Source organism: Salmo salar, chromosome 17 (genome assembly GCF_965601325.2).
Source record: "Salmo salar chromosome 17, fSalSal1, whole genome shotgun sequence".
Lineage (NCBI taxonomy): Eukaryota > Metazoa > Chordata > Actinopteri > Salmoniformes > Salmonidae > Salmo > Salmo salar.
Genome location: NC_138307.1, coordinates 59,756,667 through 59,784,272, shown reverse-complemented (window position 1 = coordinate 59,784,272; position 27,606 = coordinate 59,756,667). Strand labels below are relative to the sequence as shown.

The window sequence follows — 27,606 nt, the reverse complement described above, 5'->3', positions numbered from 1 at the left end:
TCTTGCTGCTACGTTGATGGTCAAGTTACATAACGCTGTTGGTATTATGCAACATCAGTACCACTCCAGATCTTTGAGGATCAAAGATCACAGAACAAAAAGACAGAAAGAAAGAAAGGGACTAAAATGGCTGACATTTGGTATAACTTACAAGATAAAAAAACCAGGAATAAATATTGGTGGTTGAACCTATACAGGTTATTCACATTGAGAGCATATATCACTTCAATGTGTCTTCTAGACCCTATTTCTAAACCAGTCTGGTGCATGGAATACCAATAACTATGGCAGGGGGGAGATCTGAGACAGTGAGACAGTATGAAATAGATACAAGCTGAGCTAGGCAAACCAGACACATTTCATAATAAGATTCTACCAAAAACATGAGACAACTAACAGTCAATGTGTGATTCAGCCTTTATTCAGAGAATGTACATAAACAAGGAGAAAGAGAAGAAGGGGGGGGGAGGGTTGGAGGAGTGGAGAGGTGAGGGTCGTGTTAAGGTCATCCGGCCTGCTTCTTCAGCGTGTGTCCGTACAGCGTGTCTCCCACCAACTCTCTCACGGCCTCCCTGTCCTCGGCGTCTGTCAGAGACACAAATGGTGGCTATGACCCTTGACCAGACAATGATCATAGGACCTGTCTGTCCCCTGGCGGCATGGGAGCCTTCTGATTGAAAGGTTGCAGGTTCAGAGTGGGTTTTGAAATGTAGATGAGAGCACTGCTTTAGCTGCTCTGAGGAGCTCCTCTACCGGCATTCACTGAAACTGGGGAGTTTAGAATGCATGACCATGGTTGCTTAGGGAAGGTAATGCAGAAAAAAGTGTGACATCATCATGCAGAAGCAGGATGGCATGCATTACGAATGGGCCATTCATTTAGCTGGTCCCTTAAAGAAAATACATTAGGGCAGGATGTTAAATCAAGAGATGCAGACAGGTAGCATGTAGTAGCTGCATGTCCTCACTTCCTTGTTGAGGGTCCAACTTTGTCAGTGTTGTTCAAACCCATATTTACAATGACATACTGCAGACAGGTACACAGGTTCACTTTACATAAATGTTTTAGTTTGCCACAGTAAAACACCTGAGAGTGGGGGTACAAAGTAAACTGTACCCTCTGCATGGCAACGCCGCTGAGAAGACATTCAGATTGTTCATTTACTGCTGAAATAAACACAAGCAGAGAGAGATAAAAGTCCCCATAGGTATAACAAATATGCCGCTCTCCTCACGGCGTCTTGCTTTTACCTGTACAGCAACAGCCAAAATGATCCTGCATTGTCACATTGTGAAGCCAGAGGAAAGAAGCTTCTAGATAAACATAAAACACACTGTAGATACATTTACTGCCTTCCTTGTTATTAAGCAATGAGTCATATTTAATATCTCAGGTCTGTCGACAGAGTCAGAGAAGGGGGATGTGTTTGTGATGGGTGGGTGAAGATGTCTACCATTCTGTGTGGAACTCAGACTTGGTGACAGGCGACAGCTACACACACAGGCAGCACAATCTGTCAGCAATAAACTGATGTCACACTGCTAGCTGGGTTTACCCCCCCCCCCTCTCTCTCAGTCCCTACCCCCCTCTCTCTCTCTGTCCCTACCCCCCCCTCGCTGTCCCTACCCCCCTCTCTCTCTCTCTCTGTCTGTCCCTACCCCCCCTCTCTCTCTGTCCCTACCCCCCCCTCTCTCTGTCCCTACCCCCCCTCTCCCTCTCTGTCCCTACCCCCCCTCTCTGTCCCTACCCCCCCCCTCTCTCTCTCTGTCCCTACCCCCCTCTCTCTCTGTCCCTACCCCCCTTCTCTCTCTCTCTGTCCCTACCCCCCCCCTCTGTCCCTACCCCCCCCCCCTGTCCCTACCCCCCCCCCTCTCTGTCCCTACCCCCCCTCTCTGTCCCTACCCCCCCTTTCTCTCTCTCTGTCCCTAACCCCTCCTCAGCCCTCAGTCTCCATGACCACTCTGTGTCTCATGATGAGTTAGGTAACCAGTTCTCTGAAATCGCAGGAAGGAGCACCAACACGCCCAGGGGTTCAATTATTAACACGCTGCAGGAACAGGAAGCTACTAGGCTTAGCTGCTGTTAGGAAATCTGTCGTCAGTACATTTTTTTTTAAATGAATAAGGCCTACATGAAATGGCTATCTGCAGATTATATCATCAAAAACAACAATAAAAATATTGGGGAAAAAAAGAAGTGGAATGGTATCAAACTCATCAAACTCATCAAACTCATGGTTTCCATTCCATTTTCTCCGTTCCAGCCATTATTACGAGCCATTCTCCCCTCAGCAGCCTCCACTGGGTCAGGTAGCTGGACCATCTGTCACTCTGAGAGCACAGCAGCTACTGTCTCTTACAGAGTGCCATGCAGAGCAGCAGAGTATAGTACAAATGAACAGTACGTGCATATGCAACACAAACATAAACAGACAGGAAGCTAGCTACTGTATTATGTAGTGCAGTCTATGTCATTCATTAGTGGGGCAGACCAGGGACAGATGGAGATAGTGCCCACGGAGCACAAAGATAAGCCTGAATAGAGCCCGGCAGCTTGTCGTCCTAAAAAAATGAAAATGATATACCTCTGGTTCGTTTCTATGGGGAAAATGGGAAAGAATGGGGTTTTGGGATAAACGCTGAAAATATGGTCTGAGGTTAACACAGATCTCCTATCTTATACGTTTTGTTCGATGAGATAATATCAGGCAGTTAACGTGACCTTTATGAATTATGAAGCCTTTCATGTGCTTTGTAATTTTTTTGGATGACATAAATGCTTCAGAATTCACAAAAAGTGATGTTAGCGGATGAAGATTATCTCATAGAACAAGATCCCCTAAACCTGTATTTACCACCAACCTTATTTTCGGCGCGTTTATCCAAAAACTCCATTCATTTACCCATAGGCTTTGCCCATGAACCACGGCAGAGTGGTGCCTACAAAAAGACACCATTATGATTGCGTTTGTGTGTGTGTGTGTGTGTGTGTGCGTGCGTGTGATGTGTTTGTGAATCTGGGCAGCGTTTGACAGTGTTGCTAGTCTGCTGACAGAGAATTCCCCTGGGATAGAGAGAGCGAAGAAGAGAGAGGCAGAGAGAGAGAGATGAAGAGAGAGCGGTCCCCTCTGCTCCATAGGAGTGAATGTGTGGATTCCAGCCTCTGCTTCTATAAATACTCCAGTCATGCATCAGAACAACAGTCTGCTGGCAGAGACAGGTTTTTCATACATGTAGACGAGTTGAGGACACACACATTTAATCTGTTTCCCTTACTCTCAGTTAGATTACATGAATACAGAACAGTAGATGCACTGTTTATGTGTCAGGCAGCATTAGCTGAGTTAATGGGAAACAAAACAAAAATGGTGGACAGGGAAACCCAGGAGCCTTCTACCTGGTGCTGTGGTCTAATTAAATTACATGCAAGATGTATTTCAACCTACTTAGTCCACCTGTTGGCTCTTTCTAGTAATGAGCCCGGGGATGAGGTGAGACCTAACTCATTTTTTGTCTTGATATAGTTTGAGTGAAAGTAGCTTTTAGGTTTACATTGTTGTTTAACTCCAACTCACCCACTCCCAGTTGCTCCAGCCGGGCCTTGAACTCCGGCCTCTCCTCCAGGACCCTAAGGAGATGGGTGGGCTCCATGCGCTCCAGCTCCACCCTCCAGTACACATAGATCTTGTGGTTGAAGCTGACGTACACCAGACAGGGGCTGTTCTTGCCATCCTTACAGGTGTACTGACCTGTTAAACACCAACATGTAAAAGGCCGGTTAGACAACCACAGGGAAGAACATATTCCACATATTCCATGACTAGGGGCCTGAGTTTTCCCTAATCAGGAAAAACTCCAGGCCCTAGTCATTACAGTAAAATATACATTGTGACAATAGGAGATGCTTAGAAATAAGATTGTTCAAATCAAATAAATCAAATGAGATTTTATTCGTTACATGCGCCGAATACAACGGGTACAGACCTTACCATGAAATGCTTAAAAACAAGCACCAAATGACCAACAATGCATTGTTTTTCCTTTAGTAAGTAAGAAAATATTTGCTCATCTCTGTGGCCCTGTGAACACTGGCTAGCAAGCAATGCCAACAGTGGTGAGGCTGAGCTAACACTCTCCAATGACCACAGAGACAAAGCATGGATATTACTGTAGAATGCAGGCAGTGTGCTTGACGATTAAATCCTATCTGTAGTTTCAACATGCGTTCATCATTACACATTCTGCATTTATTCCTTGTGGTATTATTATTATTTGTATTATTCTCTGCGCTGTTGGAAAGCGCCTGTAAGTTAGCATTTCACTGTTACTCTAAACCTGTTGTTTACAAAGCATGTGACAAATAAAATTTCATTCTCTCTTGCCCATTTCTATAATCCTGCTTATTAGATAACAATATGATCTCTCTCTGCTCTCAGAGAGCCACTGGGGCTCGTGCAGAGATTGGAGAAACAGCGTTTGACAGAGCCTGAGATAGAGGATGAAGCGTGTTGATGTGAGCCTGAAGTCCAACACTGCCATCTAATGGTGACATGAGCTGGAATAATACTGTCGATATCAGGTATCCCGAAATGTGGGTACCCAATGCCGTCGGGGGTACGCCAAATTAAAATGTGATTTACATTTAAAAATAATAATAATTGTTTTTAAAAAATATAAAAAAATTATTCACATTTTCAAACAGTACATTATATTTTCCAACGGGGCTATACATTTGGGTGAGGTTTTTTTCTCGCCCGAGTAGCCTCGTTTCACTATCAAAAATACAATTAAACCATCTAGTGTTCAGCGAAATAACAACACAATGTCAAATATAGGTAGCCTAGTCAAATAATTAACATCCAATCACAATAACCGTTACTCTCTCGCAGGAATTCCACTCACGGTCCGAAGGTACCCGGGAAAGCACCGAACAACAGACAGGGACGTTGGACCATCGAAGAGGCGCAAATATGATGAGAACTACATGGATTTGGAGCTCACTTATATTTGGAGTAGTGCCTTTCCTCAGCCACAGTATGTTATATGTGCAAAAGTACTATCTCACAACTCAATGAAACCTTCACTCTTGCGCAGATATTTATAAACAAAACATGCCAATTTTTTAAAGAAGCCACAGGAGTTTTTTGAGCGAGAATTAAGACAAATTTCAAGTAGTAAGACATGTATCAAAGCAACAGATACCATTAATAAGAAGGGACTAGAAGCATCTTATATGGTGAGCTACCGAGTGGCTAGGACAGGCAAGCCCCATGCTATTGTGGAGGACTTAACTCTTCCTGTTGCTGCGGATATGGTTGGGACAATGCTGGGGAAAAGGCCAAAAAATCGATACAGACAATACCTTCATCAAAACAGCACTGTTTCACGATGCATCAGTGACATGGCAGGAGATGTTTTGAAACAATTACTGCTTCGCATACAAGCTGGATGAGTCAACAGACGTGACGGGCCTGGTACTGCTCCTGGTATATGTCCGTTATATTTATGGGGGGTCAATTAAGGAAGACATCCTCTTCTGCAAACCAGGACAACAGGACAGCTTTGTGACATCAAATGGACTTTGGTGGTCAATATGTGTTGGTATCTGTACTGATGTCGCAAAAGCCATGACAGGGAGACATAGTGGAGTGCAAGCAGTTGCTCCTGACGCCACTTGGGTACACTGCAGCATCCACCAAGAGGCTCTTGCTGCCAAGGGAATGCCTAACAGTTTGAAAGACGTTTTGGACTCTACAGTGAAAATGGTTAACTTTGTTAAAGCAAGGCCCCTGAACTCTTGTGTATTTTCTGCACTATGCAATGATATGGGCAGCGACCATGTAACGCTTTTACAACATACAGAAGTGCGCTGGTTATTGACACGTTTTTTTGAATTGAGAGACGAGCTTAAAGTTTTCTTTTCTGACCATAATTTTCACTTGTCTGACCGCTTGCATGATGACGAGTTTCTCACACGACTGTCCCATCTGGGTGATGTTTTTTCTAACCTGAATGATCTGAATCTAGGATTACAGGGACTCTCCGCAACTATATTCAATGTGCGGGACAAAATTGAGGCTATGATTAAGAAGTTGGAGCTCTTCTCTGTCTGCATTAACAAGGACAACACACAGGTCTTTCCATCATTGTATGATTTGTTGTGTGCAAATGAACTCAAGCTTACGGCCAATGTCAAATGTGATACAGCGAAGCACCTGAGTGAGCTGGTGGCGCAATTACACAGGTACTTTCCCGAAACCGATGACACAAACAACTGGATTCGTTACCCCTTTCATGCCCTGCCTCCAGTCCACTTACCGGTATCTGAACAAGAGAGCCTCATCGAAATTGCAACAAGCGGTTCTGTGAAAATTGAATTTAAATCAGAAGCCACTGCCAGATTTCTGGATTGGGCTGCACTCAGAGTTTCTTGCCTTGGCAAATCACGCTGTTAAGACACTGATGCCCTTTGCAACCACGTACCTATGTGAGAGTGGATTCTCAGCCCTCACTAGCATGAAATCTAAACACAGGCATAGACTGTGTGTGGGAAATGATTTAAGACTCTCTCCAATATGGTGGAAAAATTGCAAGATTATGTTATAATACTTTTATTGTATCAAATAGTTGTTTTATGCAACAGAATAGAGTATTCTTATAGCTATTGTGTGTGTGTGTTCTACTGAGGATGGGCCTCTGGGAGATAACACTGACAGGAGATTTACGATGTCTTTTGGGTGATAAAACCTAAAGAGCATTCCAGAGCATGAGTTAATGTTTCTGTTCTATACCGTACCAGGGAGACACGGCTCCAGAATGGAGTTGGGGAGCCAGACACTGGTCTCTACACAATGAAAACTGTTGACCCAGCAGATACTGTCTGCTATGTTTTATAGGTATCTTTCATACAGATCTTAACCTTGTGACCCATTCTATATATCGGTTGTTCGTCACGTAGGTTGAAAGGGGTGTATCTTGCTTATAAAAGACCTTAAACTTTTGTCTCGGGGCTCTCAACGAATCATCTTTGCGTGATTCGTCGACCAGCCATCACTACTGCAAAGCTCTCACTAATAAAGATTCAGTTTAAGTATAACTCTGACTTGTGTGATACGTTTGTCTCTCCTCATTTGATAATACAGAAATTAACCACCACACCAATCAAACCCAACATAGCAGAGGTATGTGCATCCTTTCAAGCATACCCTTCTCATGAACATGTGGTGAGTTAATCACTATTTTTGATGAACAAATAAAGTTTTAAATGTAAAATGGTTAAATAAAGAGCAAAATGATTGATTATTATTATATTATTATTTGTGCCTGGTCCTATAAGAGCTCTTTGTCACTTCCCACGAGCCGGGTTGTGACAAAAACTCACACTCATTCTTATTTTTAATAAATGTATCGTATAGTGTGTGTGTGGCAGGCATACAATGATGGCAAAAAAACAACATTTGAGAGTGCGCTGACCCTGGTGCTAGAGGGGGTACGCAGCTGGAGGTTGAATGTTTGAAGGGGTACGGGACTATAAAATTTTTGGGAACCACTGGTCTATATCATTTGCTTAGTCATCACGTAAATCAGGTATACATAGGTGAGGGATATGACCAGAGTCTCACCTGCACAGAAAGCGTTGACGTTCTCGTCAAACTGGAAACGCACCACCATGCGGTTGTGGTCGATGATGTAGGTCTGACCATCCCAGGCACACGCCACCACCTCCTCTCTGCCGTCGCCCTGGAGACAAGAGGCACAGTCACAATGTCAAAAAACGCACAGGCACAAACAGTCACAAAAAAAAAACGTTGATTGTTTTTGTAAACTCACTGTGACGTCCAGCTTCTGCAGAGCAAAGAGCTGGTGATCCACCTGCACTGACCATTTCAACTGCTCTGAACTGTCCATCAGTTTCAGTGTGCCTGGAACACAAAAACACACCATCACATTATTACATACTAAAATGACCAACATTTTATGCTTAATATTGTTAATGGCATCAAGAGTATTGTTGAAACTGCATATAATACGACAGTCTGATTAAAAAAATACAGAGAACTTAAACAACTCAAGACCTGCAGATCACTGGTTCTCACGAGGTTAAGGAAAACATTGAAATGGAATGAGTTATTTCTGTGGTTACAGCAGCACTCTGAGTGCTGGACACCGATTTTGCCCTATTTCCTTGCTTCGGGCTCAGGGATTTAGATGACTATGTTGAAGGTAACCTTTATTCAACACCATTTCTGACCCTCAATCTCTCCTGAAAACACCAACAAGCTTTGAATCGAAATTCAAATACTTGGAAAAATCATCTTCAAATTAAACTGCGACGTTATCTTCAAGCGTCACCTTTATTGTTTAAATAAAATGGCTGTAATATGACCTGGCTACATTTCACTATTCCGTCAGCAGAATTGCTCAAACGTTGATCCTAATTAGGGTACACAGGCATGTCAAGCCCTCTCTTGCGGCATCATTATTAGCCTATCTGTGACTGGCCCAGACTCTCTAGTAAGATAATCCTATTGGTTCCCCTTTTCTTTAAATATTGATAGTCTCTCCAGGAGCTCACAGAGCCCTCAGCCTGCTCAACCACAACCAGTCTCTTCTGGTAACATTCACCCACAACACCTCCCTCCCTTCTACATGCCTTTCCTAGTTCTGAGTGACCTTGTTAGACATTGGAATTGGTGAGAGAGTAAGAAAGGTCTTCCTTTTCCCTTTAAGGGGGCAGCGGAGCAGGCTAGGCAGCTCTATGAGCTGGCAGATATACTGCCTGTCAGAGATGTCCAGCAGGTTTCTATAAGGATGATTAATATACAGGGTCATGTCTGTTGAGATAAACAGGTCAGTCAGGTATCTTCACAACCACAAGTTATATAAACCTTGGATCAGATTTTTTGTTGTTGCTGAGCCCACTGCAGTTGTGATTTAGCTCATTATTTTAGAAGACAATTGACTGGCGTGATGTTAACACGTCTATCTGAACACATCCTCATTAGGATTCTGTTATGAGACGGACTGCGTACAAAAGTTCAGAGAGGTCAGTGGTGCGATTAGCGAATTACGCAGCGTTGCTCTTCTGAACAACTTCATTCAGACACTTACCATCTAGAGTACAGAGGGCAAACAGGCCGCATTTAGAGGAGTCGCCTTTGGAGCCTCTGCTTATGCTCCCGATGAGATGAGTGGAAACGTTTTTGTTGTGGATCCGACCAGTGGTCAGATGCAGAATGACGTCTCTGGAGGGACCCTCGCTGTGACAGACACATTACAAACACAGGACGATACCAACATGAACTGGCACAGCCCATCTATCATTAGACAGCCAAAGCACTGTTACATGTCTACTACTGTGTACTGTATGTATCAATACTGCATATGTATTAGGTGCTCTGCATGTCCAATGGTATGTACCTGCCAGGAGTGGGTGGGGCCTCCTCCCCAGGCCCCGCCTCAGAGGAGCCCTGTTGTGTCCATGTGCACAGCAGGATGGCAAAGCCACAACCAGGCTGGGACACCATCAGTTCAGGAAGACCCTCTAGGTCTGGGTTTACTGACAGGCTGTCCACCTGTCACAGGAGGAAATAATGGATTAGAAATAGTAGAGTGTAGACTTTACAGGATGTGAAGTCATCCAGTGTTATGTGGGGTTTATATGTTGGGCCAGAGTTCAACTCGGGATAACCGGTCATACAACGAATCCTTAAGAACTAACCTGGGGCAGGCTAACTCCACGTACCCTGAATGAAATGACTGAGCGCGAGTTGAGGACAAATTAAATCAGATCCACTCCCTCTTGCAAAGACTGCATCCTCCCCTCCATTTGAGGAAGACGACTGATTCAATATTTTATTAATCAAATGTTTTTTGTGTGTTACAAAATAGTCATGTTAAAATATATCACATTACACATTTAGTAATGATAGAATGCATTTTAAACTTCACGCAATGTAACACTTTTGTGTGAATTAATGAATAACAAATATCAGTTGGAGTGGGAAGAAAGGTGCTCGTGCATTGATCAGCACACCAAAGACAGCCTTAACGATAAGTTAGAAAATAAAGACGGCACTTCTAAAAGCCTATATCACACCATAGCCTGCTGAATTTGCAAAATAACTTTTCCTTCATTTTTATTTCAGAACAAATGAAAATGTGGCACTGATTAATTCATGGATGAATGTTTCAGCAATGAAGAGTTCGACTAGCCATGTGCGGCATGGACACAAGCCTGCTAGTTAGCAGCAGGCGGACGAGCAATATCCACCGTCGTTGAACGGACCAAGCCTGAGCTGGAACGTAAAGCTAGCTGAAGCTGGTAAGCTTTAGAAAACCCTGAGTAGATTGCTTCGTAGGATAGGAGTTTTTCAGTCTTTGTATAGACCTACCTGTCCCTCCAGAAGCCACTTCTTCAGCAGGACCAGCTGCCCAGAACTCAGGTCTGAGGAATCGGTAGGCTCCTCCCAGCGGAACGCTCTCACCACACGGTCTGTGTATCCCACTACAAGCTCACTGCGCCCATCCCCATCTGCAAAGCGTGTACACACACATACACAGTTGAGAATAAAGCAGTTGAAACAGAAGCGGTCAATTGCATTGAGGGTGCCTACATCTAGGGCGGAATGGGTGCAGAACAGAGAGGTTACCTATGTCACTAATAAGGATGACTTTGGTGTTGGCAGGAATGTGCTGAGAGAAGCAGGGTTTCTGGTCGTCAGAGAACAGCGCCTCCTGCTGGCTGGATGAATCTGACTTGGCTCCTGCCACTGCAGACAGGTCAAACAGGTGAAACCATCCCTCTGCACCCACAGCAACTACAAAGTTCTGATGGATAAGTTAAGTCAGTGAACAGTTAGGTGATAGCACACACTGGATGCAAGGGGAAACGATACACAAATATTCCTCATATGACTGGAGGACTATGCACAGTTTCTGCACACCCACCCTTCCTCTGTTGCATATGTCTCCAACACCAACACAGGTGAGCTAAAAAATAAACCAAAAAGATAACTCATTAAATATTTGTCTAAATCTGCTAAAATAACCATATAAATCAGACGTGCAGACAGTGGTGTTCAAATTTCCTCCTTCATGCCACTACAGTACTTAAATGTGCCGACATTTGAACTCAGAGAAGTGACCAAATGCCCTTTAAGCAGCCACTTACCATGCCCACACATGTTCTAGTGATCCAAGGCTTGGAGTCATCATTCTTGTACACATGCAGCTTTCCACTGGTGTCACCCACAATAAGTTCATTCAGCTGTTAAAAAAGAATAACAGTTAATGTCAAGGTTTCGGTGTCAAGGCCATGGGTACAGTCACAGCCAGGACATTTTGTTTCCATAGATATAAGACATGTTGTCATAAATATGTTGAAGGTCAAGGAACGTGATAGGAGTACTGTTATGGCATCTACTATTTCACTCTTGACCCTCTTATCGTGACTGGAGGGAATGAGTCAGAGACCCTCTAAAGCAGGAGTTGCTATTTACAGTACAGGCACAGCTGGACAATGAGTGGGCAAGTGAATAGTTGGTAGAGCAGTCTATGACTTCTGAAAAATGATTTATGTTGCCACGTAGGTGGGGGAAATAACTGACAAAAAAACGAGTTGATACATGTCATTGGTAGGCCTACAATATGTATAACTGGCCCTAAGTGGTGGATACACTAACGCCGTGAGCATTGAGACTACACATTTATTTTTCAATGATTGCCAAATGTCCGAAAACATGGACACAAGAAAAGATCCCTGAATAATTGTCTAGTTGCTGATACTTTACCGAGTCATTGTCCGCATCACCAAGACAAATTGCATGAGGGAAAAGCGTTCCGGGGAAATCAAAACTAACACGCTGAACATAGCTCAAGGACCGCATATCACCAGATAACAGTTTGACAGCTGAGCTGGACACTGACAGCTGCAATTTGCACCATCCAAATGCAAGTTAGAGAAACATCAAGTAGTTAGCTGTGTTAACGCGTATATTTAAGCGTTGCTTCTGCTTTTAAACTTGGCGTGATAACTATTATCAACCATAACCACTAAAAATAACAGAAAGGTGTACTGAAGTTATAAGACGTGAGGGTTTGTACGCTCTTCCTTAAACAAAGCACACGTGATAAAAACAGTACGGAAACTTACTCCAGACAAGCTTCACGCGTTTTAAAATTTGCGATTCGTATGGTCACGTGGCGATATTTATTGTAATCTTACAGATATCGTTAGTTATTGATAAATACAGAAAAAATTAAACAGCCAATGGAAATATATTATATTTTAACATAATCCCTGCATTTGTGTTTATGCACAAATACTGAATCCCACCTAGCTGATTATTCAATTGTTCATAATATAGCCTAATGTCACATTCACATGTAGCCTAGTAATTCCAGAATATTCTATGAGTGTAAATTATAAAATATAATGTCAGTAAGCTAAAAGAATAATGTGGTAGACGCTGTGAGCATTAAATCAAAAAGGTTTAAAAACTCAGTACAACTGCCATCAAGTTTACAGGGACTTGAAAGGCATTTGGGTGAAGCACTGTCAATCCTCTAGAGGGTACTGCAGTACAAGACAAAATATTTTCCAACTATTTCCCCTCATGCATGCTGTCTATGGACCCAAGGCCCTTCTGACCCATATGACCCTTTGAGTGAGGAACCCAAGCCACCGTTGGTTTGCCTATATATGTGGCCTACATGTTTGAAAGGCCTACATTTGTTGGTATATTCTCAGAAGTGCGGAATAATTTCAGTGCACATAACAGCCTGTGGATATTTACTGCAGCAGAGCCGCTGTTTTCAGTGATCTCCAGTGGTGTAAAGTAATTAAGTAAAAATACTTTAAAGTACTACTTAAGTCGTTTTTCGAGGTATCTGTGCTATTTATATGTTTGACCACTTGTACTTTTATTTCACTACATTCCCTAAGAAAATAGTGTACGTTTTACTCCATACATCTTCCTTGACACCCAAAAGTTCTCGTTACATTTTGAATACTTAACAGGACAGCAAAATAGTCAAATTCACACACTTATCAACTGAACATCCCTGTTCATCCCTACTGCCTCTGATCTGGCGGACTCACTAAACACACATGCTTCGTTTGTAAATGATGTCTGAAGGTTGGAGTGTGCCTGTGGCTTTCCATAAATACATTTTATAAAAGAAAATGGTGCCATCTGGCTTGCTTAATATAAGTAATTTGAAATGATTTATACTTTTACTTTTGATAGTTAAGTATATTTTAAACCAAATACTTTTAGACTTTTACTCAAGTAGAATTTTACTGGGTGACTTTTACTTTTACTTGAGTCATTTTCTATTAACGTATCTTTGCTTTTACTCAAGTATGACAGTTGGGTACTTTTCACCACTGGTGATTTCTCTCTCTCTCTCTCTGTGTGTGTGTGTGTGTGTGTGTGTGTGTGTGTGTGTGTGTGTGTGTGTGTGTGTGTGTGTGTGTGTGTGTGTGTGTGTGTGTGTGGTGTGTGTGTGTGTGTGTGTGTGTGTGTGTGTGTGTGTGTGTGTGTGTGTGTGTGTGTGTGTGTGTGTGTGTGTGTGTAAAGCCCAGAACAGGTCGTCACGACCCATTAAACAGCTGCACATCACTGGCCACAGACAGGACTGGATGATTGTCCACATCGACTGTAGGGAATTTTGGATAAATATTCAGTTCAGCATCTCTTCAATAGGCTAACTGCTGAGAGAAGTTGATTCAGGTTACTCAGATGCCTTGTGATGGCATGGTTCATTACCATTCACTTCAGATGTTCTTGACAGGTCTCATAAATTAATCAAATGCATAGCACAGCACTTTTCTTTTACTCAATAAGTAAAACAAAAGCATCAGATAGATGTTTAAAGTAGCCTAATTGTAAACGTCCCAAACTTTCAAAATAAAAGTCCACTATACTGTCATGTACGCTAGCTAGACAACACTGTGCACTTCAAATGTCTTATTTCAGATATGGTCTTTCATCTAAAAACTCTAGTTTAGCACAATTGAATAGTTAATGCAGCTGAATATAGGCTTTGCCCTTCAAACTTTTTTATTTAGACCTATTCATTTATTGAAATTGTTAGTTGAGATAAATCAGAATTTTGATAACAGTGATCACTGTGTTTGTATCCTTCAAAATGCATTCAGTAGGGGCTTTTCACTTTATTATAAGACTGATCTTTTGTAATACACCTGCAGAAATGATACAAAGAGTCAGTGCCATGGGCGACCCCAAACGACCACATTATTTAAAAAAAATAAACACCACAATTTAGTTTAACAGCTAACAAATTGAAAATTAATCCCACATATCACATAGGGATTATTTCCCAGGACAAATGGGCCCTTATGGGTTTTGTTTTATGATGTCTCAGTGAACTCCAAAAGCAGAAAGACAGAGGTGTTTCAATGGATACTCGGGCGCCCAGATGTCATATTAATTATTACACTCGGCTATGACTGGAACCCTCGAATAGAGGGAGCGCTCTGCCTGCCTCTGGAAGATCTGCAGTAGAAAAAAGTCTTTACAAAGCGCTAATTGGACTCTGGAACCGCACTGACAGGGGATGGTAGATAGGTTTCAGAAAGCCGACGATGGCGAGGGGGCTGGGGGAAACTGAATGGAACCCACGCTTCTTTTCTAAACTCTCTTGCTGTGCAAAAAAACGGAGGAAAAAGAAAAGAAAAGTTGGTGGGGGCTGGGTTCTTCAATGCAGGCTTGATTTTGAATGCCACAGCCAACACAGAAAAATTTCACAATTTACCCCCTCCCCTCAAACACACACACACACACACACACACACACGTATCCCCATGAGTGGAGTTGGTTGGTTTTGTTCTCAGTGAAAGACATGTTCTATTATGCTGCCCTTTAAAATAAAACAAAATTGTCGAAATACACTGTGTCGAGTCGTTACTGTAACAAAATAGGGTGTATCAAATCATACACAAAACATCCTCGAATGCGTCCTTCTTATGGCCCCTTCTCAGATTTACCCTTCCGTTTCGCCTCTCCGATGTTGATGATTAGCTCTAGCCTAATGAAAGTGGAAAATTCGCCTCTGGTGGACAAAGCTCCATTCTTCGAAAGACGAAGCATTCAAATGCGGTTGTAAAAGTGTTAACAATAAACTGTGGGTCATCCAAGACTGTGGGGTCTGCTTGTGCCTGCCAACTCGACAGTGTTTCAAACAACTCAATGGGGTCTATAAGGTATACCTTATAGTATAGTGCCCATACTTTATGGACTGAAAAGACAATGCAAACAACTAAATCTTAACTTCTTTTATAAGCGCCTTTAAGGTCCGTCAGAGTTTGAGAGCTGCCTTTCAGCACTACTTTTCGGTCCACTTGGGAAATTGGTTATCTACATGCGTAAAAAGCTAGTATAGCCTAATAGGTTCGCTTGAATAAGCTATTTAAAAAATATATTTAAAAGAAATTCAGAAGTTGTTTGATTCACCCATAAATGGACACGTTTTACTCATTTTACACATACAATTAAATTACACCTTATTTGTCTTTCGATCTAGAGCTTATTTTAAATGATATAAAACTGTGGCCAACTTTTATGAACAAGACCATCAGTCTCTCATTCGCCATGAAATTCAATATATCTAGCAAATAAGGTGCATTTCTGAAACAAAGACGCTCTATTTTTATGCATTTTATATGAGGAACATCATGCGTAATCATGCGATCCGGTGGTAGATGTCCAAAGCAGAGTTGAATGAAAAGTAACATTCTATTACTTCTCAAAACTCTCAAGACATCTGGAACAAGTCTGCATGCTGCAACCAGTTGTGATTTGGTGACTGTTTGTTCAGTGGTTCAAGTGGCACGCGTCCGGCGTACGCATTGCAACAGCACAGGAGCCAAGGTGAATACAACTAGCACGAGGAGGAGGCGTGGTCAGGTCCAGCGCGTGGGGTTGCCAGTGTAAAAGCCCCGCTACTAGCCTTTCTCAGGACTCAGTTCAGACTGAGGAGTGTGCGAGGCAGAAGCCCACAAGACCGCCCATTAAACAAGGCTAAAGTGAGCATTAAGCCACACGTGAACGCCACGAGCAGGACGCACTGCTACAGATCTATCCAAAGAAGAACTCTGAGATTCTCTGCAGCTCTTATTTTTATTTTTCAATACGTGCCGATGGACATCACAGCCAAGATGGAAATAAATGTGAGCCAGCAGCAGTTCATGCCGCCATCCTGCTTCTTTGCTGCGGCAGCGCAGAGTATCCAGCTCAGCCCTACCAGCAGCCAAGGGAGCGGCAAGTCAGCGTCCAAGGTGAAGAGACAGCGCTCATCCTCGCCGGAGCTGCTAAGATGCAAGAGGAGGCTGAACTTTGCCGGTTTTGGGTACAGCCTGCCGCAGCAGCAGCCGCACACCGTGGCGCGGCGGAACGAGAGGGAGCGCAACAGAGTGAAACTTGTCAACAACGGCTTCGCCACTCTCCGGGAACACGTCCCCAATGGCGCGGCCAACAAGAAGATGAGCAAAGTGGAAACGTTACGGTCGGCGGTGGAGTACATTCGCGCACTGCAGCAACTTTTAGATGAGCACGACGCCGTGAGCGCAGCGTTTCAGTCCGGGGTCCTGTCGCCCAACAACTACCCCAACGAGATGAACTCCATGGCAGGCTCTCCAGTGTCCTCCTACTCGTCCGATGAGGGGTCCTACGACCCTCTCAGTCCCGAGGAGCAGGAACTCCTGGATTTCACCAACTGGTTCTGAGCATCAGCCTATAAGGTACGAATGTTTTTATAATAGGCCTATCATTCATATTCTACAAGTACAGTATTATGCTTTGTTATGAATATTTGCATTATTACGTTTTCAAGATAAATAGAAAATAACTGAACTAATGTCTTACCTACTTTTGTTGTTCGTTACTATAGGAATATGGATCAATTGAATGATGTAAACTCTCAGCATGCGCTCGGGAGGATCACAGAGGAGCTCGCGCCTTCTAGAACAAGACGCACTGAGCTGGCGTTCTGCTCCGGTCGTCCACGTACCAGTCCACCTAAAGGAACGGCCTTGCAACCGGAGAAACTGCGGACATGCAGGCCAGTGTTGAGCCAAGCGCCAAAGGACTAAAAAAGAAAACGGGCTCTCCATGTCTGACAGCGTGGGAATCCAACCTTCCAGCACATTCGCCCACGAAAACAACATTTCAAAAGTGATTTTACAACAGCACACAAAACATTATTTAAAATGTTGGTTCTCAAACTATGCTTAATCCAATCAAAGAACATCAACCCTTCTTTGTAAACTCCTGTGACATTTAGTTCTAAAATGCTTCCATTGTGCGGATTTTATTATATGAAATTCTATATCAAACATGTTTTTGAAATATATCAAGATATTTTTGTATGTAAAGAGATTTTTTTAGATGTTTTCTTTTGTATATATTTATATTGATAAGTTGCTCTTATCTCTTGCCTATTTTAGACTTGTATAATGCTCTGCAGCTGGCTATTCTGTGTATGGTCATTGATTAATGGAGTTTCAAGAAGGGGTTTGACACTCCGGACGTTTTATTTTAGCACCAATGTGTCTTATTTAAATAGGAAATACATGTTATTGTATTTGAGTTCACAATGATCAGTTCATGAGTTCACGATGATCAAAGGTTATGCAGCTATTGTCCAAACAGAGCACAATGGCGATTCATTGTCTATTGCTATACTGCCAGCTCTACACTGCCTTTACTTATATCATGTTGGTTGAAAAGAGAAAAGCCTATAACCATATTTTCTACACTCTAGTCTCATAATAAAACATTTTCTAGTATTTCCTTTTGTACCTCAAAATTGTGCGTTTGCATTTTACATTCACTTTTAATTACAGTGTGTTTGACTGGAGATGGAATGGGAGAAAGGATACAGGAGGGGGGATGAAATATATTTCTGTTACAATTTTTCAATAGAAATATAAACTATTTTATGCACACTTCCACCAACGAATTCATGCCATATCACACATTTTACACGCGTCTCCATATGCGTAAAAAAAACCAGTACATTCTGTAATATAAGGTATTAACATACAAATAGAGTAATACAACAATAGTAAATTCGATTCCTCAAGAATCCAATAGCCCTGTTTATAGCCCCAGGACACTTAATGGGGTGATAATACATCTCGCCTGGCGTTAGGCTAGCTGAGACGTGTCATGAATATTGGAGTGTTGATGCTGCATGTCAATTCTGTTGTGCACCAGCTCAATGCTGCAGCGCGCAAGAGCGTGCATATCAGAGTGAGAGAAATATGTAGCTACAGCCTTGCACCCAAAAATAACACTTACAAAAGTCCCAGTTGTGACGATGACTCCGTTAATCCGTCTATGCCATCCTCTCAGTGAAATCCCTTACAATAAACTCTAAAAACAACTTTAATAAATGAAACTGTATAAATAACAGTGAATTCTATCAGCTGACTATGTTTTTGGAACCTGTAATATATTGTTCAATTCTGTAAAACAAACAATCCTATTTGTAATTGAAACAGACTTATTTCGTTGACAAACCATCAAAATTAGGATTCTGAATCATATAGAACTTTAGGGTTTAAGCTCTGAAAATAAAGTTAATTGCAATGACAAGAAAAAACGTAAAGCTTGAAAAGTTATTCTCGTTTAGCCTACGTATAAATGAACTCACCTGTGGTAAGTTGCAGGTGCCTACAGGAAAAAATAGACATTCAAACAGTTTTGCAAAGAGCACACATAACGTTCTGCGTCATTGCACTCTGTAGAGTGTTAAAGTGCCAATATATTTGACCGCAACTGTAGGCTCTATATTGAAACTCACATTAAGCATAATCAAAGGGAAGGACAGCATTTGTAGTTGTTTGGTTAAATTCATTACAAAAGTTGGCACTTTGTAGGCTTGTTTGCCTTGGTTTGTAAGATTCAATCAATGAAACAGAGACTGATGAAATATTTTAGATGACAATATGTCTCGTTCAGGTACCCATCTATTCCCTGAGGCCAAGAAGCATCGAGTTTGACAGGCAGGGAAGCGTTAGCTTCGAGGCGCGTGGCTGGTTTAATGAGTGAACGCTGTTGTCAAGTGGTGGAGAGGAGACCGCGCATTGAATTGGCTGACGGCGTGTGCCTTTCCTACAGCAGCGCGCCACAAGCACTCAGCAAATGCCCCGGCGAAGAAAAAAACAGTTTGGCTGAAGTTAAACCATTTGTTGCGTGCAGCTGCCAGAGGGAATATCGTCAAAGAGTGCCAGGTATTGTTCGCCACTATCTCTAGCTGAAAGGGTTATTGCTCAGCAGTTATTGCTGTTACCACAATACAGTATACAATTCCTTGACACCAAGATAAACAGCATAGCTGATGTTTCGTTAATGATTTATCCGGTAAAATTGTAGTCACATAAGAATATATTCGAAAGCTTGGCTACTAGGCCTACATATTATTTGAGTGGAGCCTAGTATTACATAAAGCCTGGGCATTGTGTATAATGCACCATTATCTAACTCTCTATGGGGACAAATACGGATTTGAAATCTATCGCTGAGACCAAGTTCTTTATAGACAGGACACAACGTGTATTTTCTGATGGTGTTAAGTTAGGTTTCCTTGATATTACCTTTACGAAAGGTGTCCCACAGTGTTCGGTTTTGGGTCCTGTACCTTTGACTAACTACAGTATATAAACAATATTGGTTTGTCTTTAAAAATGTGTAACCTTCACTTGTATGCGGGCATACTGCTGTGTATTCTGCTGCCCCTTTCTGTTGATAAGGCTCTAACTGATCTTCAGTCTGCCTTCATTGACCTCAAACTAGTATTAAATTATATGTTTTCTAGAGCACATGTAGTTTAGATTGTGTTAACATCGATTGTGTCCCTGCATGCACATATCTTGGCATCTGGATAGACGATGGGCTGTCTTTTAAAAAGCATATAGATGATTTAGTGAAGAAGCTGAGAATAAAATGGGCTTCTTCTGTAGAAATAAGTCCTGCCTCTCGCTTAATAGCAGAAACCAGATCATTTTATCGATCTTCCTACCGTTCCTAGACTATGGTGACATCATCTATATGAATGCAGCAGCCACTTCATTAACACCTTTAAATGCAGTTTACCATAACACTTCATTTTATTACTGGTGACAGGTTCAGATGCATCACTGCATTACTAACATAATTACTAACCTTTAGACATACGAGTCACAGTACCATACCTGGTCTCAGGGATGGCTTACTCTGGAAATCCCTTCCGTCTCTGCTTTTAGTTTGGTGCCTTTTGGGGAGTTCAAATTGTTGATTGGGGATCTCTTTGCTGAGGAATGTGATTGTTTTTCTTGAGTGTGTTTGTAATTGTGTATAGGCCTATTTGTATTATATTGTATTTTGTAGATGATGTATATGCTGGGCTCGCTTGGTAAATAGACCTTGCTCCCAATGGAACTCCCTGTTAACCTTTTACTGCAGTGGGCTAAATCAGGATCACACTGTCTTTCTTGGTAGTCTTAAACAAATCTACTGTACTTTGAAACGAAAGTATACACCTCACACGGTTATGGCCTAAAAAAATTATAATTAGGCAACTGAAAATGTATTACATTTTTAGTTTGCATCCAAATATTATACTTTATATACATCACAGAAGATTGAAACACAAAACCGTTTGACATAGAAACACAGAATTTTCGTTTAATTTATTTTTTTTTTGGGGGGGGGGATTAATTATGAAAAAATAATAACATTCCACCCATGATTGCACTAGAGGGCGATTTGATCATTTGAATGCAGGAAAGGGTTACAATAAAGGTCAAATAAAAATAGAGCTTACCAAGAAGGGCACAAGACACAAAAACGACAGGCAATATGTATAGCTCTCTTTGGTACCCTTACTAAGCATCATAGAATTTCTATGACACAGCTACCCGAAAACAGCAATGAATGGTCTGAACAATTCCATGACCGCCTGTCAGAGTGCGTTAACCCTTTTCTCCCCGACTCTGTCAAGCCCGAGGGAAATGAAATAAAGAACTGCCATATCTAATTTGTAATTTCTTGCCGGACCCTCTCACTTAAAGCTGAGGGAGATGATTGAAAACACATAGGAGATTTAGGTTAGGTCATGCTTCATTTATTTTATTTTCATAATGCCACATTACTCAGTTACTAAAGCGGTGGAGAACCATTATATTCACCCCCCCATCTTAAAAACCCGCACAAAGGTTTGGCATAAATCATGCATTAAATCAATGCTTAATTTGTGCAAAAGTTCGAAGTAGCACCTGCATCATGCATTTTAGGATTTGGTCCCCCATGAGCAACAATTGTGTATCCCTTATCTAACTGGAGTCTAAACGTGTTATGTCCCTATTCAGTGCATTACTCATTCAGCATGAACCGCAACTGACAATCCCTGCATATTTCAGTACCATAGACAGCACCATTCTCAAGCTTAGACGTCCACCTTCAGTAGGCTATTTATAAATGCATATTCCAAAGGGTGTCTCCAAAGCCCTTTTCAAGAAATGTCTCAGAATGTCGACCTTGTTACATGAAATGTGCCCCCCCCCAAAAAAAACACATCTAAACAACAGCTTTAAGTGCATTAGCTATCGTTTTAGAAAGGGAACCCTGTTGTCACAGTGTGTGGTAGCTAATGACAGATAGGGTTCAAGCCTGTGTAGCCGATGACATCACAGGTTGCTGGAGTCATCCAGTGGGTTGGCGATGACTGAGTTGTGGATTAGGACGAAGAGGGGCAGGTACGCCAGGAAGTCCAGCAGGTCCAGGGAGCTGATGTGTCGGAGCTCCTGTTTGATGGCTTCCTCTTGTTCTGGTCGGATGCCCCCGGCCTTGAGCTCCACTAGGAGCTGCTCTGCGCTGATACAGCCCTGCTGGGCCACAGCGCCCCCTGTCTGCTCCTCCAGCAGGAACATGAACAGCTGCTGTAGAGGGACAAACACCATGTCAATACAGGTGGAAAAAAGAGAGGCCTTTTCAATATGCAATGGTGTGGACTTGGTTTAGACAGGGCAGAGGTGGGTGTGTGTGTCTTGTGTATGTGTGTGTCGGTCGGTGTGTGCCTCTCCTAGCGTCTCATGTTACATCGGCCTGTTTCTAGTCTTGTATGAGTGCACCTGTTTGCACAGTTAAATGCATTCTAGGTAATAATTGGGGGGAGGGGGTATAATCCTCTGGCAATCAGCCTATTTCTACCCTCCAGCTCCTGCAGCCCAGTTAACAACCCTATCCCTACCACCAGCTCTATAATTACTAAGCCTTCCTCCACCTAGACCAGGCTCAGTTTCCACACCCATGGCCACATGCTTTCATGTTCCCTATGTGCCTTTCAGCAGCCTCGTCGGCCTGGCCTCCCCATTTGAATGCGACGGGCTGCCTTGCCTCTTGTGAATGGCCATCCTATAACCCTGGTCCATCTGAGATGAGTGGTAGTGTGTCTCAGGGCTGATTAAAGGGAGGGGCGGAGCGGCGCGGGAGGTACACCGCTGGGCACTTTAATGAGATTAAGGCCCCGCAATCCATGAAAGCGAAAAGGAGCCTCTCTCTCTCTTTCTATAGATGCACTTGGTCCTTCTGGAAAAAGCTAGTTTTACTAAGCTTTCATTTGAAATGCCCTTCAAAGTGTTTACCAAGTCTTTATTTCACTGTAATTACCCTCCCGGGGCCATGAAAGAGGGAGAGGTACCGCAGGTTGGAAGAGATCTTGTGATGTAAGCATGAAAATACCTTCATGAGAGTGATTGTGGTAAATGATAAACTATACTGTACATGGTAAAGATGGGCTTTACAGTTAGAGAGTAAGCAAACTACCTGAACTATTTTGAATATTATTACCACATGAATATACAGTGCCTTCAGAAAGTGGGATTAAAATGGATTTAATTGACATCTACACAAAACACTCTGTAATGGAAGTAGTCAATACATGTTAGAATCACCTTTGGCAGTGATTACAGCTTTGAGTGTTTCTTGGTATGTCTCTAAGAGCTTTCCATACCTGGATTGTGCAACATTTACCCATTATTCTTTTCAAAATTCTTCACGCTCTGTCAAATTGATTGTTGATCATTACTAGACAACCATTTTCAGGTCTTGACATAGATTTTCAAGCAGATTTAAGTCAAAACTGTAACTCGGCCACTCAGGAAAATTCAATGTTGTTTTGGTAAGCAACTCAAGTGTAGATTTGGCCTTGTGTTTTAGGTCAGGGTTTTCCAAACTTGGTTCTGCTGGGTGCAAGTTTAGTTTTTTGCCCTAGCACTACACAACTGATTCAAATAACCAACTCATCATCAAGCTTTGATTAATTGAATCAGCTGTGTAGTGCTAGAGCAAAAAACTAAAAGTGCACCCAGGGGGGACCCCAGGCCTGAGTTTGGGAAACCCTGTTTTAGGTTATTGTCCTGCTGAAAGGTGAATTAGTCTCCCAGTGTCTGATGGAAAGCAGACTGAAACAGGTTTTCCTCTAGGATTTTGCCTGTGCTTAGCTCCATTCTGTTTTTTGTTTTTTTTTTCTGAAAAACTCCCCAGTCCTTATCGATTACAAGAATACCCATAACCCAATGCAGCCACCACTATGCTTGAAGATATGAAGTGGTACTCAGTAATGTACTGTATTGGATTTTCCCCAACCATAACACTTTGTTTTCGGGACAAAAAGTTAATTGCTTTGTCTATTTTTTTGCAGTATTACTTTAGTGCCTTGTTGCAAACAGGATGCATGTTTTGTAATATTTTTATTCTGTACAGGCTTCCTTTTTTTCACTCTGTCAATTATGTTAGTATTGTGGAGTAACTACAATGTTGTTGATCCATCCTCAGTTTTCTCCTATCACAGCCATTAAACTCAAACTGTTTTAGTCACCATTGACCTCATGGAGTGAGTCCCTGTGTAACGTCTGCTTCCAACTCACACCCTCAAACACATAGATCCCCTGAACGCAGCTCACTTTCCAGCCCACTTTCCAGCTCACATTCTCAAACACATAGATCCCCTGAACGCAGCTCGCTTTCCAGCCCACTTTCCAGCTCACACTCTCAAACACATAGATCCCTTGAACGCAGCTCGCTTTCCAACCCACTTTCCAGCTGGCACTCTCAAACACATAGATCCCCTGAACGCAGCTCACTCTCCAGATCCCAATCACCTCAATTCTAATCACCTGTTCACACACCTGTATGTCATTATCACACACTATTTAGTTCAGTTCTTTGCAACCCATCACTGTGAGGTATTGTTTGTTTTGTGACACATGGCATTTGGAGCGCTGGGTTTCCCTTGATTTACTCCCCCTGTGTATGATAGTTTTTGCCTATTCCCTGCCTGTACTTTAGCCTATCGGATTTCCTGTTATCTACCTATTGCCCGATCTCCTGGACTACGTTACTAACCTTTTCACTGCCTGTACTGTTGCCCTTTTGGACCCCCTGTGTATGACCTTCTGCCTGCCCCTGGACCCAGCTACCTGCCTCCTCCTGTGTATGACCTTCTGCCTGCCCCTGGACCCAGCTACCTGCCTCCTCCTGTGTATGACCTTCTGCCTGCCCCTGGACCCAGCTACCTGCCTCCTCCTGTGTATGACCTTCTGCCTGCCCCTGGACCCAGCTACCTGCCTCCTCCTGTGTATGACCTTCTACCTGCCCCTGAACCCAGCTACCTGCCTCCTCCTGTGTATGACCTCCTACCTGCCCCTGAACCCAGCTACCTGCTTCCTCCTGTGTATGACCTTCTGCCTGCCCCTGGACCCAGCTACCTACCTCCTCCTGTGTATGACCTTCTACCTGCCCCTGAACCCAGCTACCTGCTTCCTCCTGTGTATGACCTTCTGCCTGCCCCTGGACCCAGCTACCTACCTCCTCCTGTGTATGACCTTCTGCCTGCCCCTGGACCCAGCTACCTGCCTCCTCCTGTGTATGACCTTCTGCCTGCCCCTGGACCCAGCTACCTGCCTCCTCCTGTGTATGACCTTCTACTTGCCCCTGGACCCACCCTCTGCCTGCCCCTGGACCCAGCTACCTGTCTCCTCCTGTGTATGACCTTCTGCCTGCCCCTGGATCCAGCTACCTGCCTCCTCCTGTGTATGACCTTCTGCCTGCCCCTGGACCCAGCTACCTGCCTCCTCCTGTGTATGACCTTCTACCTGCCCCTGAACCCAGCTACCTGCCTCCTCCTGTGTATGACCTCCTACCTGCCCCTGAACCCAGCTACCTGCTTCCTCCTGTGTATGACCTTCTGCCTGCCCCTGGACCCAGCTACCTGCCTCCTCCTGTGTATGACCTTCTGCATGCCCCTGGACCCAGCTACCTGCCTCCTCCTGTGTATGAACTTCTGCCTGCCCCTGGACCCAGCTACCTGCCTCCTCCTGTGTATGAACTTCTGCCTGCCCCTGGACCCACCTTCTGCCTGCCCCTGGACCCAGCTACCTGCCTCCTCCTGTGTATGAACTTCTGCCTGCCCCTGGACCCAGCTACCTGCCTCCTCCTGTGTATGACCTTCTACTTGCCCCTGGACCCACCTTCTGCCTGCCCCTGGACCCAGCTACCTGTCTCCTCCTGTGTATGACCTTCTGCCTGCCCCGGGACCCAGCTACCTGCCTCCTCCTGTGTATGACCTTCTGCCTGCCCCTGGACCCAGCTACCTGCCTCCTCCTGTGGTCCTTTACAGTAAACACCTGCTGCGCCCTGCACTTGAAACCAGCTCTGTCTCTCCTCGTGTTCATTACACCCTGCAACTTATTACGTGAATTGTTAGGCACATTTTTACTCCTGAACTAATTTAGGCTTGCCATAACGAAGGGGTTGAATACTTATTGACTCCAGACATTTCAGCTTTTCATTTTGAATACATTTTAAAAATTTTGAAAAAACATAATTCCACTTTGACATTATGGGTTATTGTGTGTGTAGACCAGTGACAAAAACATGCTCAATTTAATCTACAGTATATATTTTAAATTCAGGTCGTAATGTGGAAAAGGTCAAGGGGTCTGAATACTTTCTGAAGGCACTGGAGACCATCGTCCATACTGAATATGTTGATTCAACAGGATTGAGATAATACAAACCAAATGTTGTCATTACCTTTGCTTTGTATAGCTTTAATGCCAAAGAATGGAAGTCCATTTTGCTTATCAGGGAACGCATAAATACACTGGAAAAAAGAGACACAGACAGTGTCATTCAGGAGACAATCATGACACTGCAACTCTAAAAGATTTTGGTCCCTCAGAGTTATAAAAAAAATCCCTCTCCTTTTGAAACATCCTCTTTGTCATATAAAGATGCACACATACGGTCAAAATTAATCCCATTACACCTCTTTGTGGATATCTCTACAGTGTCACTATAGTGTTAGGGTAAAGGGGAGAAAGAGAGAATAAACAGAAAAACAGGAGAGGTGGCCCAGTTGGGGAGGTCTGGGTCCCTGTGGCGGGTGTTTTTTGGCGGGGCTCTCCCATGTGATGCTGTGTTTGGGGAGACGTGATGGTAAAGTGTTCTGAGCCCATTGTGGTTGCTCACCGTGGCCTGTCCCCCAAACAATGCCCATGGATACGGGGACATCCCGCCACAGCTAACAGATAAAACTGCTCTGGATGGAGACAGTGAGAGGGTGGTGAGGGTGGTGGGCGAGGGGTAGTAGGGTGGGGGTTCAGTGGAGGTAGGGGGAGGGGGATGCTCTGGTGCAATGTGACTATTCGCTGACCGACACAATCTAGTCCCCGTTCAGATAATTAGACAGAGACACAGACGATTGTGTTGGGACAGACCTCTCCTGTCCAGCGTGTGGCACAGCGACGGCCGTCCCCCGGTCTCTAACGAGCCCCCCGTGCTAATGAGCCCTCGTCCCTCCCCGGCCCGGCCCACGCGCTGAATGGCCTGTTAGGGGGAAAGAATGGAATCAGCACTCTGCCACCGAGTTGAGCACACGCCTGAGTGCCCACAGCGCTGCGACTGGCCCACTTCCCTAACCGGGGCCAAGACGGGAGGGGCTTGACGGGAACGAGGGGAGACAGGGCAGCTAATGATCATTAATTGCACTTGGTTTGCAGTAAAAGAGCCCAAATGACGGTGCAGGGAAGGACAGTCATGATAATGGCCGCCCCCAAACATGGGTCCGGGAAGGACCAGCGAGGAGGATAATAGCAGCCTAACCCACTTCTTTTGTTGGCCCCCCTACGGCACCCTGCCGTGGACAACCCAGCAGACTTCGTACTTACGTAATGTCCAACATTTTGGCGGTCACTCCTCCATTAGGGGGGCAGGGGCATGATGAGGTTGGGGGTCAGTGTTGGAACGCAAACGCATGCTGACCCAGTTAAAATCGAGTGACAGGGAGAAATTGAGACTTGTTTTTGGAAGAGGGGGATTTGAGCAGGCCACAGTTGGTCTGAATGCAGTGTGAAGGAAGGAGAGAATGAATAAAAGCAGGTCTGAGGGAAAAGAAGAGGAGAATGCATTTGGAGGGACTCAGAAGTGAGAAGAAAGAGGGTGAGAGGTACATTGCATTGTGGGTCAGTCTATTTAAAGGTGAGCGGTTCAACCGTCTAGGGTCTCAGGTTTCCCTGCTCATTGCCAAATGAACACC

The 27,606-nt window shown here is 43.7% G+C and overlaps 3 protein-coding genes across 6 annotated transcripts in view; 1 reads left to right on the top strand and 2 right to left on the bottom strand.

Moving 5' to 3' along the window:
- Positions 1-399: 399 nt before the first annotated feature.
- On the bottom strand, positions 400-12,132 carry itfg2 (integrin alpha FG-GAP repeat containing 2). Of its 2 annotated transcripts, none has more exons than XM_014153374.3 (11): positions 11,793-12,132; positions 11,174-11,269; positions 10,951-10,992; positions 10,653-10,830; positions 10,395-10,534; positions 9,421-9,575; positions 9,112-9,260; positions 7,831-7,922; positions 7,623-7,740; positions 3,576-3,749; positions 400-585 (listed from the first exon to the last, which is right to left on the bottom strand). In XM_014153374.3, the coding sequence occupies exons 1-11, from the start codon at positions 11,886-11,888 to the stop codon at positions 506-508; spliced, it is 1,320 nt and encodes a 439-aa protein (XP_014008849.2). In that variant the 5' UTR covers positions 11,889-12,132; the 3' UTR covers positions 400-505. The 2 variants fall into 2 exon arrangements, with proteins under 2 accessions (XP_014008849.2, XP_014008850.2); XM_014153375.3 differs by lacking the exon at positions 400-585 and adding an exon at positions 603-768.
- Positions 12,133-15,971: 3,839 nt separating this feature from the next.
- ascl1a (achaete-scute family bHLH transcription factor 1a) lies at positions 15,972-17,076 on the top strand. The gene is made up of 2 exons (XM_014153376.3): positions 15,972-16,765; positions 16,915-17,076. The coding sequence occupies exon 1, from the start codon at positions 16,166-16,168 to the stop codon at positions 16,748-16,750; it is 585 nt and encodes a 194-aa protein (XP_014008851.1). The 5' UTR covers positions 15,972-16,165; the 3' UTR covers positions 16,751-16,765; positions 16,915-17,076.
- Positions 17,077-20,666: 3,590 nt separating this feature from the next.
- LOC106576282 (uncharacterized) overlaps positions 20,667-27,606 on the bottom strand; it is a 59,983-nt gene continuing 53,043 nt past the window's right edge. For all 3 annotated transcript variants that reach the window (XM_082963944.1, XM_014153373.3, XM_082963943.1), the window contains 2 exons: positions 26,103-26,172; positions 20,667-21,946 (listed from right to left, as the gene is read on the bottom strand). In XM_082963944.1, coding sequence (XP_082820070.1) covers positions 21,695-21,946; positions 26,103-26,172 — 322 coding nt within the window. In that variant the 3' untranslated portion in view covers positions 20,667-21,694. The remainder of the gene's footprint in view (positions 21,947-26,102; positions 26,173-27,606) is intronic.

Coding starts and splice junctions, on each gene's coding strand:
- itfg2 (XM_014153374.3), bottom strand. CDS start 11,888: ATGCGGTCCTTGAGCTATGTTCAGCGTGTTAGTTTTGATTTCCCCGGA. Junction 9,261..9,420: donor GCCCCACCCACTCCTGGCAG/GTACATACCATT, acceptor TGTCTGTCACAG/CGAGGGTCCCTCCAGAGACG. Junction 586..3,575: donor GCTGGAGCAACTGGGAGTGG/GTGAGTTGGAGT, acceptor TGTCTCTGACAG/ACGCCGAGGACAGGGAGGCC.
- ascl1a (XM_014153376.3), top strand. CDS start 16,166: ATGGACATCACAGCCAAGATGGAAATAAATGTGAGCCAGCAGCAGTTC.